We start from the raw sequence: 19782 nt of genomic DNA on the forward strand, positions 1-19782 counted from the left end.
TTCTCACTCTCCCTGCCAGACATGACAACCTATTTGACTTTGATGTCCTTGGTGTGCACCTATTCTACCTCACCTGATGCCCAAAAAGTCACCAACTGGCTGCTCTGTAAATTTGATACATACTGTTGACTCTTATTTGATTGACAATTAAAAAACAAACAAAAAAACAGTTTACCTCTTGCAAATCTGTCACAGTTTAACTTTTGAGGCTGCTCATTAGGTTAATTGTGACTTTTTGACATATAAATTAGCCTTCCCAAAATATACTGTAGAGCAGGGGTGTGCAAACTTTTTCTTCCAAGCACAACATACCGAAAAATCCATCCATTTCCAACACCGCTTATCCTGGTTAGGGTCGGAGGGCACTGGAGCCTATCCCAGCTGACTTCGGGCGAAAGGCGGACTACACCCTGAACTGGTCGCCAGTCAGTCGCAGGGCACATATAGACACGGAGAACCATTCGCACTCACTTTCACACCATCATTGAGTGGGAACTGAACCCACGCTGCCTGCACCAAAGTCAGGCGAGTGTACCACTACACCATCAGTGACTCTACCGAAAAATCGAAAGATGCAAAAAGCCATTTTGACCTTCTTTACCTTTAATTTATTTGCCATTCTTAAACCAATCCATCATTGTAAGTAAAGAAATGCAAAGCAATTCTATAGTTTGTTTTAAAATAAATATATATTTATGAAAAAAAACAGCTCGGTGATGATAAAGCAAAAAAATTAAGAATTTCTCTGAGCTTTTAGGTGGCCAGCGGCCCTGTATCCCACTAGCGGTGGAGGTTTATGGTATGTGCGCTATGTTCAGCCGCACAGGGTGGCATATCCAGTTAGGGCGCCTCAGGGGGGTCTCGCACAGGGCGCCATTCAAGCTAGGAACGTTCAGAACCCAAACATGAGCAATCTGGACTAAAATGACTTTGACACGTAGTAGAATGTGAAGCAAACAATTTCAATTTCGGAGCGCATTTTACCGAATGATGTGCGAATTGGAGAAAACAAGGATATGAGGAATAAGAACAAATTTCTCATTCTCTTCTTGCCTTGTCACCCAGAGTAGAAAGTAAGTTGTACAATGTAGGTAAACGAGACAGGCCGTGTCAATTGTTATAGACTGTGTTGTTCTAATGACTATTGTCACAGTAGTCATCTTAACACTGTAAAAAAGAAAATAGCAAGGCAGTTTGAAAATACAAAAACAATTTGCATAAAACGTTTGTGGTGGATAACCCTAGGAAAAAGCAAAAATTACATTCATTATGGAATAATTTCGGTGGCCACCTGTCAGAATCAAATTCGCTGAACCATTATGTAGCTTGGTAACTAATTAACACAGAACAAAACAGAATCATTTTTTGCTAAATTAACTGTTAACAGTTTCGCTTTGGCAGAGGTCTGCACTCCCAGGCAAGCATGTTCATAACAGCTCAAAGTTTATACTTTTAACGTAAGTATTCTTCTTCTCTTTGGCTGTTGAACTTTCAAACTAAGGCCGGCCGACATCGCCCCCTGGATATCCGGCTGGGTACGTCCTGGTCTCAGATTTTTTTTGGGGTCCCACTCTGTGTCACAACTTTACTCTGAGAAAAACACACACACACACACACACACACGCACACACACTGGAAGAGCATGAAGAAGAACAGAGCTAAAGTTGGAACCCCAACCAAAAGTCCAAACTGCTTTTATTTTCTAATTTACGGAGAAGCAAAAGTCTGTTAAAAAGCCAATATTAAACTTATTTATAGCTGTAGGGATTTAGGTTATAAATACAGTAAACAAATGTAATAATGTAGGCAATAAACCAAACGTTCTTTCCAGAAGAGTAAGCTTTTGTCCGCACGGTATATCGAATTCTCGTCTATTCTCTGACACCAATGGGGGTGGAAAGTTAGTAGAGGGTTAAAACCTCCTCGCAATGAGAGCCAACCCACCGCGCTCTGGTGCCGGCACCGGTGTCAGTATTTGACGTGGACTCGAACCTGTCAGCACGCGCGCTGCAAAGTGGAAAATGTGTTTTTTGGGTTGTTTTTTGATGTACACATTTGAATACCTGTTGAAGCTCCTGCGCTTTGGATGATCATGGGGATTTTTTTCTTTCTGTGCCACCAAGTCAAAAGAGGGCTTCCACTCTTTTGGGAATGTGTTTATGAATGCGCAGTGCACATATTTTGTCTTCCTATCCTCCTCTTTCTCCTGCGTGTTCATCCTCGCGTCTAATATGTGAAGATGTTATTTGATGGCACAACCCGTTCACTCGCCTTAAGGCTCGAATGATGTAAAATCTTTTGAGATGAAAAACGACACTTTGGGTCATATTTGCTTGCCTGCGCGGGGCTCCTGCTTGTTGTTCGAGTCTGTGGAGGAACGTGCAACTTTGCCGGGAGCCGGATCCGGGGCTGCCGTCGGTCTGAGCTGCTCAGGAGGGCCACACTCCGGGGCCCAGGAGGGGAACCGCAGGAGCGACCGGACCGGGCATCCGGTTAAACTACTGCGGATTGGAGATGCTGAAGATGGGGCTGATGATGATGATGCTGAATGGTACCGCATCCTTACTGTGTTTACTCCAGTGCGTGGTCGTCTTTTTCCCGGCGTGCTCTCACTCGCACCCACAGCCGTGCCAGGTTTTAAAGCGCATCGGGCACACGGTTCGGGTGGGAGTTCTGCACGTGCATCCTCGCTTCCTCCCCGACGCCGGCAGCCCCGCGGGGGGTCCACCGGAGACCAGAGATGGGCGAGCGCAGGTGGACAAAAGTGCCGGAAGCCTCCGGAGTAGAAGTTCTGCTCCCAGCCAGCGGGGTGGAAGTAGGGGGAAAATTCACGCACGGCAGCGGGAAGAGAAGGCGTCGTGGGATGGTCGAACATTCGCCCCCAGAGAGTCGGCGCTCCTCGCGGTAGAGGCTGTGAACCGAGCCGGGATTCTTCCCTTCAATTTGTCCCTGGAGCTCGTCGTGGCGGTCGGCTCGGGACTCGGCGAGCTGCCCGCCTTCTCCTTCTCCTCCCCGGGCAGCCCCGAGGACGAGGACCCGCTGTCCTTTGTGGAGAGCGTGTGTCACACGGTGGTCGTGCAGGGGGTCTCCGCCATGGTGGCATTCCCACGAAACCGTGACGAGTTTGTCAAGTTGGAATTTGTATCTCAAGCTCTTCGGGTGCCGGTGGTCAGCATTCTTCCGAGAGAGTTTAAGCGCCAAAGTGAGGTAACAACAACAAAAGAATAAATGATTAAAATCAATAAATAAATACTGTACTTGTTAACGTTGCTGCCATTATTTAACATGTTTGCCAAACTGAATCATCCAAGAGGAAAAATAATCCAGATCAGATCACATTTATCGACATCACCAAATGACTCCCCTGGGTGCTTGGCCCTTAATCTACACAGCAAAACATTATAAATCTGCCTTTATATTCACAATACATTAGTTCAGGTAAATACTGCACGGAATGTTACAGGATCTATGTTATTTCAGATTGCAGTGATCAGAATTAAACTGGACGGCACGGTCATGGATAGCACATCGGCCGCACAGAGGTTGAGGGTTTGAATCTGGGCTCTGGCCTTCCTGTGTGGTGTTTGCATGTTATCTTCGTGCTTGCATTTCTGCATGGTGTCCACCTTCCTTCTACATTCCAAAAACACGCACGTTAGGTTCACTGACGATTAAATGGTGCATCGGTGTGAATGTGAGCGTGGGTGATTGTTTGTATACACTGAACAGTATGAAGAAGGCACACAATTGCTCATGGTTCATGTACACATGTAGCAACTACAAGTAGAGGAGGGAGGGTTCTCTCTGTTTCCAAAAATGATTGAAGGTGATCACCCAACAGCCAATGATTCCACTGTTGTACTATTATAAGGCTGCCAAGTCTGTGGAAGATGAATACATGCCCACAGACACACATTGTGCACCCTGTAATGTAGCCTCACAATTGTCTTTCATCTCAGTATTGATCTGGTACCTTTCTTCTCAGGCATGTGTTTAGGGCTGAAGCAATTTGTTGATTTTTGTACATTAGAAACATATTGCATTTATTATGGGCAATGATTAACCATGTTATTCGTTTTTTTTTTTTTAATGTGTGTATTTTTTTAGTATAGGGAAACAAATTGCACAGTCCACCAACTGGAAGTTTCTGTATGCAATTATTCACCTGTACTTGTGATATTTCATCTGAGACTATTAATCACATTGCTAGATGATTATTTGTTAGTGTTATGTATGTATAAATATGAACCCAGGATAAGATTACAGTAGTGCCTTGAGATACAAGTGACCCGATTTATGAGATTTTCGAGCTGTCGATCGGCCGATTTTTTTGTTTTTATTTTTTTACTTGCGAGCATTAACTTGAGATACGAACGCTGAATGGCAGGTGACTCAGCTCACTTCATAAAAAGTGTTGGTTCTACTTTTGTGCAAAACTGCCACTTTTCTTGGAATTGTTCCTGCATGCTGTTTGTGGGAATTTCTGTCCATTCATCAAGAAGAAAATTTGTGAGGTCATCGGTCATTGATGTTGTTATTTGGAGGACTATCCATCCATCCATTTTCTGAGCCGCTTCTCCTCACTAGGGTCGCGGGCGTGCTGGAGCCTATCCTAGCTGTCATCGGGCAGGAGGCGGGGTACACCCTGAACTGGTTGCCAGCCAATCGCAAGGCACATACAAACAAACAACCATTCGCAATTTAGAGTCTCCAATTAATGCACGTTTTTGGGATGTGGGAGGAAACCGGAGTGCCGGGAGAAAACCCACGCAGGCACGGGGAGAACATGCAAACGCCAAACAGGCAGGGCTGGGGATTGAACCCGGGTCCTCAGAACTGTGAGGCTGACGCTCTAAGATGGATATCAGGATATTTGACTGAATAATTGCTCCAAATGACTGTTCTCTATTTTACCTAAATGACTGCAGAGTTTGAAGACTTGAGTTGTTTGAAAATAGTGGCATGCCATTAAAATAGCCACTTTCTCACATATTGTTTAACATCTTCAGTTTGGCAAACCTCTCGTGGATAAATGGGAATATTATCTCCTTATCTAGAGACTAATAAAACTATTACAATTATGATTAGGTTATCTTTGTCTAATGGGAGAATGGGGAAAAGACTGAATTTGAAGCATCGTCACTGTTGTTTTAGAAGAAAATGCTGTCACTTTAATTACCTCCAAGTTGAACTTCATGTTGAATGCACTTGTCAGATTCTCACCCAAGAGGTGAAAGTCGTTAAATGTGTAGACACATTAACTAAATCTATACACAGTATAACTTAATCACTTAATTGATACCTTAGCGCAGAGTATCTGCCATCCTCACTTCGACACACATGCACACACATACGTACAAGCACACACCTACATACGCATGCAGTGGATGAAGGCCTATGGGACTATTATTCAGGAAATATTTTATTTTATTTTCCACTTCTACACTTTAGACAAGAAAGCATAAAGTGGATGGCTATAGTAACAGGCAGATGATGGGTGCATGGATACATAGGTGGATGGACACAGGCACAATGGGTGAATTGATGAATGAACGCTGGATGGATGGACCGAAACTGGATGGATGGATATATGGACAGACACTGGTTTAAACAGAAGTATTGATGGTGGGATCAATGGGTGGCAGCAGAGGGTTTATGATAGGTGAATCTTGCCAGTGTCTGAATGATCAATGGACAGTATATGTTGAGACTGATCAGTGTATTGGAAAAACTGTTCACGGAAATATATGGCTGGATGGACACTAGATGGTTGGATGGATGATGGCTTGATAACTGATGGATCATGGCGAGATAGTTGATGGATGTTCGACTCAACGGACAGCAGATACATAAATGGATAGGTGGACTATGGCCAGGGAATGGATGATGATGGACAGATGATGATGGATAAGACGGGTAGGATGTTACCTGCATTGATTGTTGGACAGTATATCGGTGGCTGGATGATGAATAGAAGGATAGATGGATGGACACTATATTGGTGGATGCTTAATAAATGGATTGGTGGGTGGATAAACAGTAGCTTGGTAGATGGCTAATAGCTGGATAGTGGATGGACGAATGGCTTCCTAGATGTTAGCTCTATGGACAGTAGCTATGTGGATGGATGGTAGATGGGTGATGGATAGACACTGGATGGCTGGATGGATCAACAGAACCTGGTTTAAGAGATAGATGGATGATGCATGGGTGAATGGATGAGGACTGGACATTGGATGGATGAACTGATGGGTGTAGGGGAGTTGGCCAGCGTAAGGTTGATGGATAGACAGTTGAAGTGAAAATGATCAAAGGATAATACTGTTAAAAGATGGGTGGATGGGTGATGGCTGGACAGTGGCTGGATGGTAGGGTCAATGGGCAGCTGTTTAATGGATAGAGGTTGTACTGCCAGTGAATGGATGATGATGAACAGTGGATTCATGAATTGGGTAGGAGGGTACATGCATGAATTGTTGGAATGCTGATGGGTGGCATGATGATGGATGCGCGGTAGATGGCTGAATGGATGATGATGCAAGCCTGGTAGATGGCGGATGGATGAATTTGTCCCTGGGTAATATATTGATGGACAGTCGGGAAATGCATAGAGGATAGGCGGATGACGGACAGATTGATGGATGTAAATTAAATGGTTGGATGGGAGATGGCTGGATGACAGTAGAAGGGTGGACAGATTTTGAATGGATGAATTGGTGGATAGATGATGAGTCGACCTACAGTAGATGGGTAGATGAATGATGCTTAGATGGACTATCAATGAATAACGGATGAATGACAGTAGATGGTATGAGGAATAATGGGTAGAAAATTGTTGATAGATGGACCTGGTAGGATTGATGGACAGAAAGAGGAATGGGTAAATATCAGATAGATGATAAATGGATAATGGATGAACAGTGGAAAGATGTCTTAATAGATGAATGGGAGATGAAAAATTGGTTAAATGGATGATGCCTGGATTGTGGAAGGATACAATGCATGGACGAGTAATGCAGATGTACAAAGTTACAGTTTCTTACGCTACTGATTCAGTATAAGTTGCAAGGACATTTTTGAAATCTTTTGGTTTTGGGAGAAAGTAATAAAGTAAACTCAGGAGGAAGAATTGACCTACCTCTTCAGTATTTGGGGTTTTGTGTTGTGTAGGAACAGCATAAATGAAACAGAGAAAGAGAATAAAACCAGGAAATAGTAGCTGGCACAAGAAAGACATCTAGCTCATACTGAAATACATCAATTCCTTTCAGTTGTCAATCTTTTATAAAATGACAGAAAGCCAGCTGACTCATAACTTAAGCATGGTCTTAGGCCAGCATAAAAATGCAGTTTAACATTAAGCCAAACGCAGGAGACAGAATGTGTGATGCAAAACGTTAAAATGGAAGTCCCCCTAGAGAAGTTCATCTGTCTCATCACTTCACCGTTTTAAACGTAGGAACTTTTTAGAAGGAAAAAAACATTTGCTTTTACACTTTTCATGCAGCAAACGTTAAGAAACCAATCAAGCATGAAGACACCAAGTTTAATCATTTCTGACACTTTCAGCAGCTAATCATCTAATGTGGGGACAATCACTCCAAATAATTAGGTTTTTTTTTTGTCAGCTGGCTTCTGGTAATAACAGTTCCTGCAGTCAGGCAATGTATGCAATGTTGCTCTCACATCACTTCACATCTTATGGATGCACTACGTGTGTGGATTGATGGAAGATAGCTCAGTGACAACATAGTTGGAATTTTTAGTTGGAACGGGTATATGGACTGCAGAGCTTTTCTTCCTCTCCCCATCTTATTTTCTTGACGTCAACACATTTTATAACTCACAGTACAATGAGGGCTGAATTGGGACCCTGAATATTTAGGGAAGAGGATATGAATTGTACTGTTATTTGTTTATCTTAAAACATTGTTTTCCCAATTAGGAAACAGCTTATTTAATCGCTGTAGCTCGTTCTTATATTGGCACAGTCATCCATCTCCATATGTTCAGAAAGCAGATGAAGAATCATTACATGCATATAAAGTGAGTAATGTGATTAAAAGCTTTGGGTGGCTCTGATAGATTTTTGATTCACAGGTTGTGTAAAGACGATTAACACTACGGTACATCGAGCACGAGTGAAATCTTGGAAATAAACAATTTTCTACCCAAAATTACTGGGTATGTTCCAAGACATTTTTTATCAGGTAAAAAAAATATTAATAAAAGACAGAATAAAATAAATGTACAAAATATTTATTATATTATGACTTGACAGTGGTACACAATGAATATGATCTGTGGAAAAAATCCACCATCTCTGGCCCCATCTTGTGTCTCTGATTTGATATACAAGAAACAGCCACGCCCGATGATAAACAAACAAGTTAGATTTTTTTCGAGGCTGCAACGGTGTGTACACGATAAGACAAATAATTGATACCTCATAAGTCTCACCTTCTGTCTGTTGGTTGTCATAATGACTGTTCTAAAAAAATGACAAAAGTGATTTTTTTTTGTGTAAATTGCATACTTTCCCTTCAATAAACAATTAGCAGATATACAGGATGTGAACAATATTTCCAAATATCCTCCCTTTTTTTATTTTTATTTTTTTGCTTTGCCTTAAATACATTTAGTGTAACTTGTGATGTGAGTAATGATATTCATGGGAGCACGTAAGTGGAGGTTGAAATCCATTCTCTTCCCCTCTGTGTCTGGTCTCAAGGAACACATTGAATTCAAAGAGAGAAAGTAATTCCAATGCTGGATTCATAACCCATTTTTTATTTCCTCTTCCACTTCGGTCCATCTGTTTTTGATGCCTCATCCTCCACCCATCGCTAGCTATCCCATCTTCCATACTGTAACGTTCCCCCTTTACTCTCCATATTTTCCCTTTATCTAATTCAGTTTCATTTCCTCCTATGTTTCTCACAAGCCTCCCCAATGTCTCTCCCATCTTCTTGCCCTCTATGAAATCCAAATGACCCCTTGCAACATTTTATCTGCCTCATTACCATTTGTTTATCACTGTTGTCATCTTAAAGTTGTCATTTGCATTCCTTGCATTCATTCCTCATCTTTCCATCAATTTTCCTAATCTCTTAAAAAACTCCTCTCTCCCTGCAATTATCCACTTCCCCCCTTTTTTTTCCATAAAAACTCACCTTTACCTCACATGCCCCTCCGATAACACATTGCTATACCGTATATGACTGTTATATTTTCCTCCGCCTGTTAGTTCATCTCGATTTACATCCCTCTCTTTGAACAGAATCCTGTTCATTTCCAAATGGCCATGCGGACAGTGGAAGCCCCAGCACCCCATCTCCTCTACTCCCTTTTGATGATGAATGGCTGGTGGGACATAAGTGTGTTGCTCTGCCAGAAATGGGACATAAGTGAATTTATTTTCCTCATCAAAAATAACACCCGTTTCCACCTGGGCACTCTTGTCAACCTGACAGCTTCAACCTCCGCACTGCCTTCATCTTCTTTACCAAACTCAGGAGGCACATTAAGTGTTTCGACAGGAGCAGGGCTGCCATCATCAACATTTTCCCACCATTTGTCTTCATCTCCTTCGGCCTCCTCCGCCAAAACGGACCATCAGCAAGCTCTCATGCAGCAGTTGGAGGCCCTGAGAGAGCCTTCATCCACAGTTGGAGTGGTGACATTCGGGTGCGAGATTCGCGAGGTGCGTCGCCTGTGGGCGATGGTTACGAGGATGACGCTTCCAGAATTCCACTGGATCTTGGGGGATGGCCAGAATGTGGCTGAGTTGAGAACAGAGGGATTACCCCTTGGACTATTGGCTCACGGGGTCATGGCATCCCCCTCTCTGGATCAATATGTCCAAGACGCATTGGAGCTGGTGACACGGGCGATTGGAAGTGCAGCCCAAGAGAATCCTGCCCTGGCGCTCATTCCTGGAACTACAAATTGTATGGATGTACAGCAGAGCAACGCAAGCTCAGGGGAATACTTGACAAGGTAAGGGATTATTCCTGTCCTGATTTTTTTTATCTTCGTCCTCACTTCCATGAAATCTAATTTAAAGATCATGGATAGTAAAGAATGAAAAGGTGTGAAAAATATGGTAAGTGAGTTCCAGCCATGCTGTTTGAATGGCAAATTTTCTTCCACGTAAAATCCCAGGTATTTGTAGACAGAAATGTTCTCGTTTAGTATAAAAATCATAGTACAAAGTGCAAGTGAATTATTTTCTGAATAACCATAAAGACAGCTGGCAAATGTTCTATGGCACTTGCTAAGTTGCTAATGATGACGCTGAACAATACGAAACCATGTCATCCGCATACAAATTGTACATTTAGATAAATAGTAAATAAAATGTGACCCATTATGGACCCCTGGGGGTGACCATTTTAAATAGACAAGGGGTTTGAACACTATCTACCAGAACCCTTTGTGTTTTTCCACTCAAGTAGTTACCAAACTATTTGACCACTTTTGAACCCATTCCAATATCCTGCAGCATGTTGTTCTTCAGGCCAGTTGAAACTGAATTAATGACACCTCTGCTGCTTGCGGCCAAGTAGTGCACTCCATTTTGCCTCAATAGCTTCAAGAAATGGTTTGTCACAATCAATTAATAGTTTATCAAATATTATGCCGTTCATTTGTAGTTATAATTGCTCATATCTATTCACCTTTCCGGGGATGTTGGTTGAGCCACTTGTTTCTTGGCAGAATTTGTGAAGTACACTTACGGTATGTGCCCCGGAGCTCAAACGCAACATTTGACTGCCATACACACTAGGCTGTTTGAATGCTAAACTCGAGCTGACAATGTGTGCATCTGGACGGAGAGCTGGCAGGAACAGGAATTTATGAAAATGGCTCCCTAAACCAGCCCTTTAAGGATTATGCAACAACTTTATTTATGTAGAGTAAGTTAGCAATTGAATCACTGCTCATGGTTAAATATAAAATATGTATAAGGAAGAGTGAGAAACAGAGCCATGAAGTCTTCCACATTTAATGTAGAATCACCACTGGTTTGAAGTTTAACTCTATTTTTTTCAGTATACATTATATTCTAGCAGCATGGTTGCCGATTGGTTAGAGTGTCAGCCTCACAGTTCTGAGGACTGGGGTTCAATCCCCGGCCCCGCCTGTGTGGAGTTTGCATGTTCTCCCTGTGCCTGTGTGGGTTTTCTCCGGGCACTCCGGTTTCCTCCCACATCCCAAAAACATGCATGCATTGGAGACTCTAAATTGCCCGTAGGTGTGAATGTGAGTGCCAATGGTTGTTTGTTTGTATGTGCCCTGCGATTGGCTGCCAACCAGTTCAGCGTGTACCCCGCCTCCTGGCCGATGATAGCTGGGATAGGCTCCAGCGACCAAGAAACAAGTGGCTCAACCAACATGCCCGGAAAGGTGAATAGTGAGGAGAAGCGGCTCAGAAAATGGATGGATGGATGATATTCTACTTAATATGAAATAGGAAAAAGATGTTTAAACCTGCAAAAACCTATTGATATGTTGTTTAACAAGAAATTCAAAGAAGAGGTGTCGAGAAAAGCAGAACATACCATTGATTAATGTTCCTCTATTAAGTACTGTAGCTATGTCGTTTCCACTCACTAGACTCGATCACATTCTATGTTGCTATTCAGCGCTTGGTATGTATACTGTAGCCGCACTGGGTTGTTTAGACCTTTTTTAACTGCTTGCTTTTGTTGGAAGAAGACCCTGATGATGGCTGAGGGGAACCATTATACTCTGGGGCAAGAGCTGTTCAATGGAGCCCCCCCAAAAAAAGCCTAATACATTAGCCTTGGCTGTCACAGTGTTTAGTTTTAGTGGCAGGTGGACACAAATACGATGAAACTTCAATTCGAGCACAGTCCAAGATGCAGCTGCTGATGTTGCTCATATTTTACTGTGCAGTCAAAACTTTTCCCATGTAAGTGCCATTTCTGGCTGTAGGGTCATCATCATGCATTTCTTCCTTGCCATCATCTCTAGTAGCCTTTTGTGGTGGTATCACAAATAAAACTAAAAGCCGAACGAAAATCAAATTACAGCACTAGTGGATAGCATGACTGCCCCACAGTTCTGAGGTTTCGGGTCCGAATCTCAACTCCAGCCTTTGTGTGTGGAATGTGCATGTTCTACCTGCGCTTTGTGAATGTGATTTTTTTTTTTTTTGTCTCTTGACCAAAGTCCGTTGGGATAGACTCCAGTTCACCCGCAACCCTAATAAGGACAATGGCTGTAAAAAAAAAAAAAAAAAAAAAAAAAAAAAAATGGATGGATCAAATACACTCTCAAACTAGACCCCACCATGGTTGAACTAAAGTGATTTGTGTTTTTTTGTCCTTCTGTGTGTTGGCACTTTTTGGTTCAAGTAAGATGATGTCAGACAAAGGGTATTAGACAAAATTTCCTAGATCAACTTTGGACAAAATCAGCAATCAAATAAGCAAGTAATTGATTTTTAAATACTGTGCTCATTTCTGTTATAATGTCTTGAACTCCTATTTCCATTTCAGTGTTGCATTGAGCAAAAAAATGGTGCTTGGAGTAGGAGTGCACTCAATTTTACCTCATTTGCTTTCAAATGTAAATGGGACTGTACAACACTTTTGATCCTGGGCCATTGGGAGTTACTCAATTGTGCCACAAAAGGCACAAACCAACCAAAGAAGAAAGAACCAAAGAACATTTTTTTGTGACACTCAATGAAGGACATACATCATTTCCATTACAATTAAAAAGAAAGTAGTAGAGATATAACATTGTGACACAGAGCTTTTCTAAATGTGTCACATTTATATTATCATCTATCTTTTAACTCATACAAATCTGCAAAGCCTCGCTCCTGCCCTTGGATGTTCCACATTAGAACATACTTTAAAAATACAGCAACTGCATAAATTTGTCAAAGCATCGGGTGGTAATCCGCACCACTCAACTTCATATCACTTTGATGAGAAGGTGAAGTGAACAAGTTGCTGCATTACAATTACAGTTTGCCTTTCCTGCTGAGATTCACCTCAAAACAACTGAATCAGCAGAGTGATCATCTCAGGGGGGGGGGGGGGGAAAGGCCGGGGAATTAGGCTTGTATTAACATTACTTTGGTTGTAGCAGCCTGTGAATTATTGATTAGTCTCTCTTTGATTTACATAGCACGAGACAAAGAACAGGAAAGTTAAGTTGAGCCCTGTCCGGAATGCCACCTGAGGAGTTAATATTGCCCCCAAGCCATTTTACAGTGGTGCGCAAGAGGATTTAATACTACAACAATAACAACAACAACTACTACTACTACTACTACTACTACTATTACTAAACTAGGCTACTACTACTATTTTATTGACGGAATGGCTCCTTGCAATGAAATAATGATTTATGAGTTAGAAAGCCACCGATGGTGTAGTGGTACATTTGCCTGACTTCTGTCCAGGCACTGTGAGTTCAGTTCCCACTCAGTGAATGTGACATTAATTACTTGTCCGTCTCGATATGTGCAGTGTGACTGACTGGTGACCAGACCAGGGCGTAGTCAGCTGGGCTCCAACTCACCTTTGACCCTGAACACCATAAATAGTATAGAAATTGGATGGATTTAGAAATTAAGATTATGTAAAATGGCTCAGAGATCCCCTCCATTTTAATAGTTTATTTTAAAACATATAAGCCCTTGCCAATTTCCTCCAGAAGTGTCAATATTAGACAACATAGTGTAGTAGTCATATGTCTACACAGTGTTTAATATGTAGACCACACACATGCAGGCATGCAAGGAGGAATGTCAAAGTGATGGGGTCCAAGAATGGTGACTGCCTAGGGTGTCGGACCATGACCCCGCTGTTTCAAAGCCCAAGTCCTCACAGATGAGCTCCTGCCACCCCATGATGGGGAACATATCTCTGCCCTGACTAAAATTAGCAGGGGTTCCCTCTGCAAGTTGTGTTTTGACATTTGGAGTGTCTAAATACCTTGAATACATTAAGTATGCTTGTTTTCTCAGAAAAAAGAGTCAAGATTATGTTGTCATTTCTCTCACTCTTGCAGTGGGGGGACTTTTCTTTCTACAAGATGGCGTCAAGGTATCAGATGTTCCAGAGGGTGGGTGAGGTGACCCGAAGGGAACTGTTGAGACTGCACTCATGTTGAAAAGAGATAGTGTGTGACAGATGAGCAGCAAAGGGCTTTGGCTGCTCTCAAGCTAGATACATAAAAAAAGCAGAAAAATGGAGGATAAATAATATATTGAAACTGAAAGCAACAATGAACGGGCCCTAGCGCCCCCTTCTTAATGGTGAATCTTTGAAATGATCAACAAACTTTGACGCCACCATGCTTTGCCCACATTAGCACCGCCTGGCGCTCGGGCCCTAATAAGCACCAATATGCAAATGCGCAGTTTTCTCCGGGCACTCCGGTTTCCACCCACATCCCAAAAACATGTATGGTAGGTTAATTGAAGACTCTAAATTGCCCGTAGGTGTGAATGTGAGTGCGAATGGCTGTTAGTTTACATGTGCCCTGCGATTGGCTGGCAACCGGTTCAGGGTGTACCCCGCCTCCTGCCCGATGATAGCTGGGATAGGCTCCAGCACTCCCGCAAACCTTGTGAGGATAAGCGGCTCAGAAAATGGATGGATGGATGGATGCTAATGTGTAGTCACAAGATGAACAGAATGAATGAAAACACAATTGAGATTAATGGACCACCACTTTAGGTGTGACTGATGATATCTGATCACTTCCTTTATTAGTGCCACGTCCTGGAAATAATACAGCTAAATTGTGCCTGCAATATTTTCCCTTATGATGAGATACAAAAAGACTAATGTAGTAGAAGGAAGGTGGAAAGTCACAGTTCAAATCACAGCCACCATAAATAATGCAAGATGATGTGTGTGGATTAAAAGTAGGAAGTGTAGATACTAACTAGATGATAGAACTAAAACACTTGATAAGAGCTCTGATAAGCACGAGTCAATCAATTAATAAGCCTGGTTGTATAAGAGGGAGATGAGATAAGAGAAAGATACAGTTCGTGATTATGTTGATTCTCTGGTAATTAGATATACAATTTGTCTTGCATTTGCCTGGACAACAGGGGAGTAAGAGTGGTTTTGAGGACACGTTTATACTCTTGTTGTATCGAGCCTTGCTGCTGCTGCAGAGTTTATTACATACTCTCAGTAGTATATCACATAGTATGTCATCAATGATGCAATCACAACAACTAGTGGCTGTTTTTTTAAATTTTATTTTGTTCTTATTTATTACTTGTACTACAGTCTTTCCTTCATGGGCTTTGAGCAGCAAGTGTTATAAAGTCTTCAAAGAGAAGCCACTTTATATTTCCTTCTATTACCTCTCTGATCTGATGGCTGAGCACCAAGTGCTGCATCATTGGACGTTAATTCATTTGGTCCTGTGGGAAGATTCTTTCAAGGCACATCACTTAGCATTATGATGAGGAAAAATAGCTCGAAAGGGACACTGTATACTACCAGCAGCAAAGGCAAAGACTCATTTTAGCGCCGCCAGTCCTAAAATGTACATTTATTATCCCAAGATTAATTCAGTGTGTGTGTGTACGTGTGTGTGTGTGCGTGCGTGTGTGTGTATATATCTATCTATCTTCCGTTGTTGATAGTTTCACTACCATGAATGTGTATGTGGATGTTTACAAACTCGAGTTGGTGTTTTGTGTTGACGTCTATTTGTTATGTTTTGAAAAAATTCCCCTTTGTTTCCCTGTGGGACAAGTTATGTTGTCGTTTGTCATTTTCAATGTTTGAAATAAACACATAAAGTCAAAATTACAAAACATTCACACTTCTGAAGAAATGTGATTAAATGTAGCTTTCCTTTTTGAAAGTTAACCATTCATAACAGTATCATTAGTCGATTTTAACATTTTAAAACATTCAATTCAATTAGTAAATGTATAGCAAACGTTTGTCTCGTTTAATATGAAAGTGGCCATTTATAGATAATGTGTATGTTCTTTGCTAAATAATGTAGACATCTTTCACAAGCAAGGGACTGTCCAACCATTTTCTTATCAGGATTAATGACATTTATCATATACTTTTGTTTTCCAGGCCTTGATGATAAACTAGATGTATTATTTAATAACAAAAAAATATATGCCCCAAGAATTTCTATTGAGTAGCAGAGTCGTTCCAGATATGTTTGGATCCTCCCAGTAGCTCGGCGTACATACTTTATGTTTACTCTATTGTTGACACATATTCAATACCTACATGGTTTGTAATTTTTTTCCAAAAATGTGCTTTGGTTTCTTTTTGAACGAGTAGCATTTTAAACGCGGAGCCAACTTTCTCAATTGTAGATTACTGGAATACCAAGCTACATGGTAAATAGTAAAATATTGACCAAAAAAGTCATGTAATGTTCAAATTTAAAAAAACAAACAAAAAAAAAAAAAAACAGTTTTTCCACCATTTGTTTCACTCAAATTTCTAAATGTGTTTTTAACAGCTGACAATGTTTCTTCTTCACTGAAGAACACAAGATGAATTGTATTTGCATGGTAAGGAACTTTACAAATGACAGTAAACAAAATGCTTCAGTATTACATATAGCTTCTAAATATAGCTTAACACCTTACCAATGATTTTAATTAATTTATTTTGGTTAAAGGGGATGTTAACAGTGATGAATTAAACATTTATGAATGTGATTGATTTGTGCTTTAGGTTGTAGGAAGAAGCTGTGTCAAATGCATTATTCATAAATTTGATTTACATTTACACAGCATGTTTAAGACATGTGAGGCAGGGTTAATTTAGAATCAATGTTACAGTCAAAATGCCAAACAACTCTTTGGACATTAAAGCTTTTCCTTAAAGTTTCATTTGTTGGTTCTTTTAACAATTTTAAATGATCATTTTTTATCCACATGCTTATTGCCAATGTAATTCCCTCCCACCTAAATACAAAATAAGTAACTCTATACTGTATATGTTTTGCAAATTACAAACTGGAACAACCTAAAAACATTTTCATGCTTTTAAGACCCAACAAAATGTTGAAAAAGAATGCGATATTGATCATAGCAATATTAGTTGCTCATCCCGTCTTTTTGACAAGCGACGTCAGACGACACGTGAAATTATGTCCTTTTCAAAAGAGGTGCAGTGCCGCCTGAGGGATCGAAGGTCACGGGCATCCAATGTTGGTTTTCGGCCTTGCCACTTACATGCAGTGATTTCTCCAGATTCTCTGAACCTTTTGATGATATGATGGACCGTAGATGATGAAATCCCTAAATTCCTTGCAATTGTACGTTGATGAACATTGTCCTTAAACTGTTGGACTATTTTCTCACGCACTTGTTCACAAAGAGGTGAACCTCGCCCCATCTTTGCTTGTCAATGACTGAGCAATTCAGGGAAGCTCCTTTTATACCCAATCATGGCACCCACCTGTTCCCAATTAGCCTGTTCACCTGTGGGATGTTCCAATCAAGTGTTTGATGAGCATTCCTCAACTTTCTCAGTCTTTTTTGCCACCTGTCCCAGCTTTTTTGGAACGTGTTGCAGCCATAAAATTCTAAGTTAATGATTATTTGCTAAAAACAATAAAATTGATCAGTTTGCACATTAAATATCTTTGTAGTATATTCAATTAAATATAGGTTGAACATGATTTGCAAATCATTGCATTCATCATTGCAAGGTTATCAGTTTTTGTTGTTTCCACCTAACGAAGATATAGTGATCATTTCCCAGGTGTTTAGCACCCTCAATGTGCCAGCTAGCTGAGTTACAAAGATAGAAAATCCTACATAAACCTGTGAGTTGGATTGAACAAGCCTGTGTAAGTAAAACACTTTCCTGTTTGCTCTTGGGGTGTGAGATTGTTTTAAAGCCACCATAAAAGCAGCTGCTCTTCCTTCCTTGTATATCTTCTGGCATCAAGAACACAGAGCTGACATGGTAACCAATGAGGTCGTGATGGTGAGAAACAGATTTCATTCACCCCGCTGTCACTCGCCAGTTTACAATACCAGCTTCGCTGCTCCGCTGCCATCAGTCTTCCATTTATGAATCACACAGGAAATAATAAAAAATGTCATTTTTATGTGGCGTGTAGGAGCCGTTGACGGCGACGACCCTGAAAGGAAAGTTACACTTTATTGTTACTTGCGAACTTCGGAGTTGAGTTGTGTTTAAAGGGCAAAGCATCCCTTAGTGATAAAACCAGCTTCCATGCTAATGAGTGAAGTGAAGCAAAATAATATATTCACACTAAAATTCCATGAGTGCACCATTTACACACAAAATATATCTGGTTTATGACATGGAACACCACCAAATGTTTGGATTTGATTATAAGCTGCTTTAATGTGAATAACCAGAAACAGGAACGTTAATCCAATCATACTACATAATTTTAGTCAGATGAAGTCATTTTAATTCGTGTCTGTTCTAAAAATCTATAATACATTTCCACAGTAAAAGAGGAAATTTACATTTCCATACAACAACTTAATATATCTAATAACCGGGTTTAATTGAATTCTTGATTACTTCCTTTATTAGTTTACACATTAGTTGTTGCTTTTTAACACACATGTCCACTTTTTAGGACCAACAAAAAGCAAGACTTTAAAATTGTCCAAAATGTACTTATTTTAGTCGTCACGTATCCTTTCCCTATACTGTGACTGGAATTTTAAATGTACCTGTGTCCTGCATGGTCTAACTGTGGCCTTATTATCCAGCTTTTCAGTCATAGTTCATGCCTTCATTGGATATGCAAAATGTCTTATAAAAGCACCACAAAATGGTTGTGATCTCATACAGTATACTGTACTGACTCTATTTGACAAAGTCCACTCTCTCTAAAGAAGAAGATTTAGAGAGATTGTGGCATCTGTAATGATAAATATGGGACCCTTTGATTATTGTGAGTGAAGTCAAAGCCTCGCCCACCTCGTCCCACCCCAACCAACACCCACTCCTCAGTCGTCGCCGCTCACTGTTCTTGCATGAGAACCAGTGGCCCATCAGGTTCCACAAAACAAAAGTTTGGGGGAAATCGGCATGGACGCTCATCACATTTGTCAGCCAGACTCTTGATCGTTGGAGCCATTTTTTGTATGTCACATTGCGTGTTGGAGTCGTGCAAGACAGCGACATCAGGACGGGCGTCGGAGATGAAAGAGACAACCGTGAGAGGCCATCTTCCAAAGTCATGACAGTGCATTGCAGACAAAGTCTACCAACTCAGCTCCTTTCCATTCTCATAGTCTGCAAGTCGACACTGTCTAGATACACTGTATCAACAATTAAACCACACTAAAACTTGAGCGGTATCAAGGATAACACAGATTTTTAATTTGCAATATCAAAGTGATGCATGTTCACATTGTGAGCATTTACAACACGACTTGAAACGTGAGTCATTTAGGGGCAAAATTGAGGCCGCAATTCATATTGATGAATGTATAAAAAAAATTGTCATAGGGATTGAGGGTTGATAAAACTGTTTATTTATTAACATCCCTCCTAAAAATGTTACTTGTGCTTTCATCCATTTATCTGAGAAAACAGTGTGGAGATATTTTAGTTACCTACATCAGATATGGTTAGAGTAGCCCAAAATTGTTCTCCAGAGTAGTAGAGTACTGTTATATCAGACAAATATGACTCAAATAAAAATAAAAAGTAGTCCTCCAACACGGTGGATGACTGGTTAGAGCGTCAGCCTCACAGTTCTGAGAACCGGGGTTCAATCCCCGGCCCGTCT

The 19782-nt window shown here is 41.0% G+C and overlaps 1 protein-coding gene across 1 annotated transcript in view; it reads left to right on the top strand.

Moving 5' to 3' along the window:
- The first annotated feature begins 2514 nt into the window (after positions 1 to 2514).
- grin3a (glutamate receptor, ionotropic, N-methyl-D-aspartate 3A) overlaps positions 2515 to 19782 on the top strand; it is a 38849-nt gene continuing 21581 nt past the window's right edge. Inside the window, exons 1-2 of the mRNA XM_061699267.1 lie at positions 2515 to 3207; positions 9281 to 9999. Of these exons, the coding sequence (XP_061555251.1) occupies positions 2515 to 3207; positions 9281 to 9999 (1412 nt within the window). The remainder of the gene's footprint in view (positions 3208 to 9280; positions 10000 to 19782) is intronic.

This window comes from Phycodurus eques, chromosome 15 (genome assembly GCF_024500275.1).
Source record: "Phycodurus eques isolate BA_2022a chromosome 15, UOR_Pequ_1.1, whole genome shotgun sequence".
Classification (NCBI taxonomy): Eukaryota; Metazoa; Chordata; class Actinopteri; order Syngnathiformes; family Syngnathidae; genus Phycodurus; species Phycodurus eques.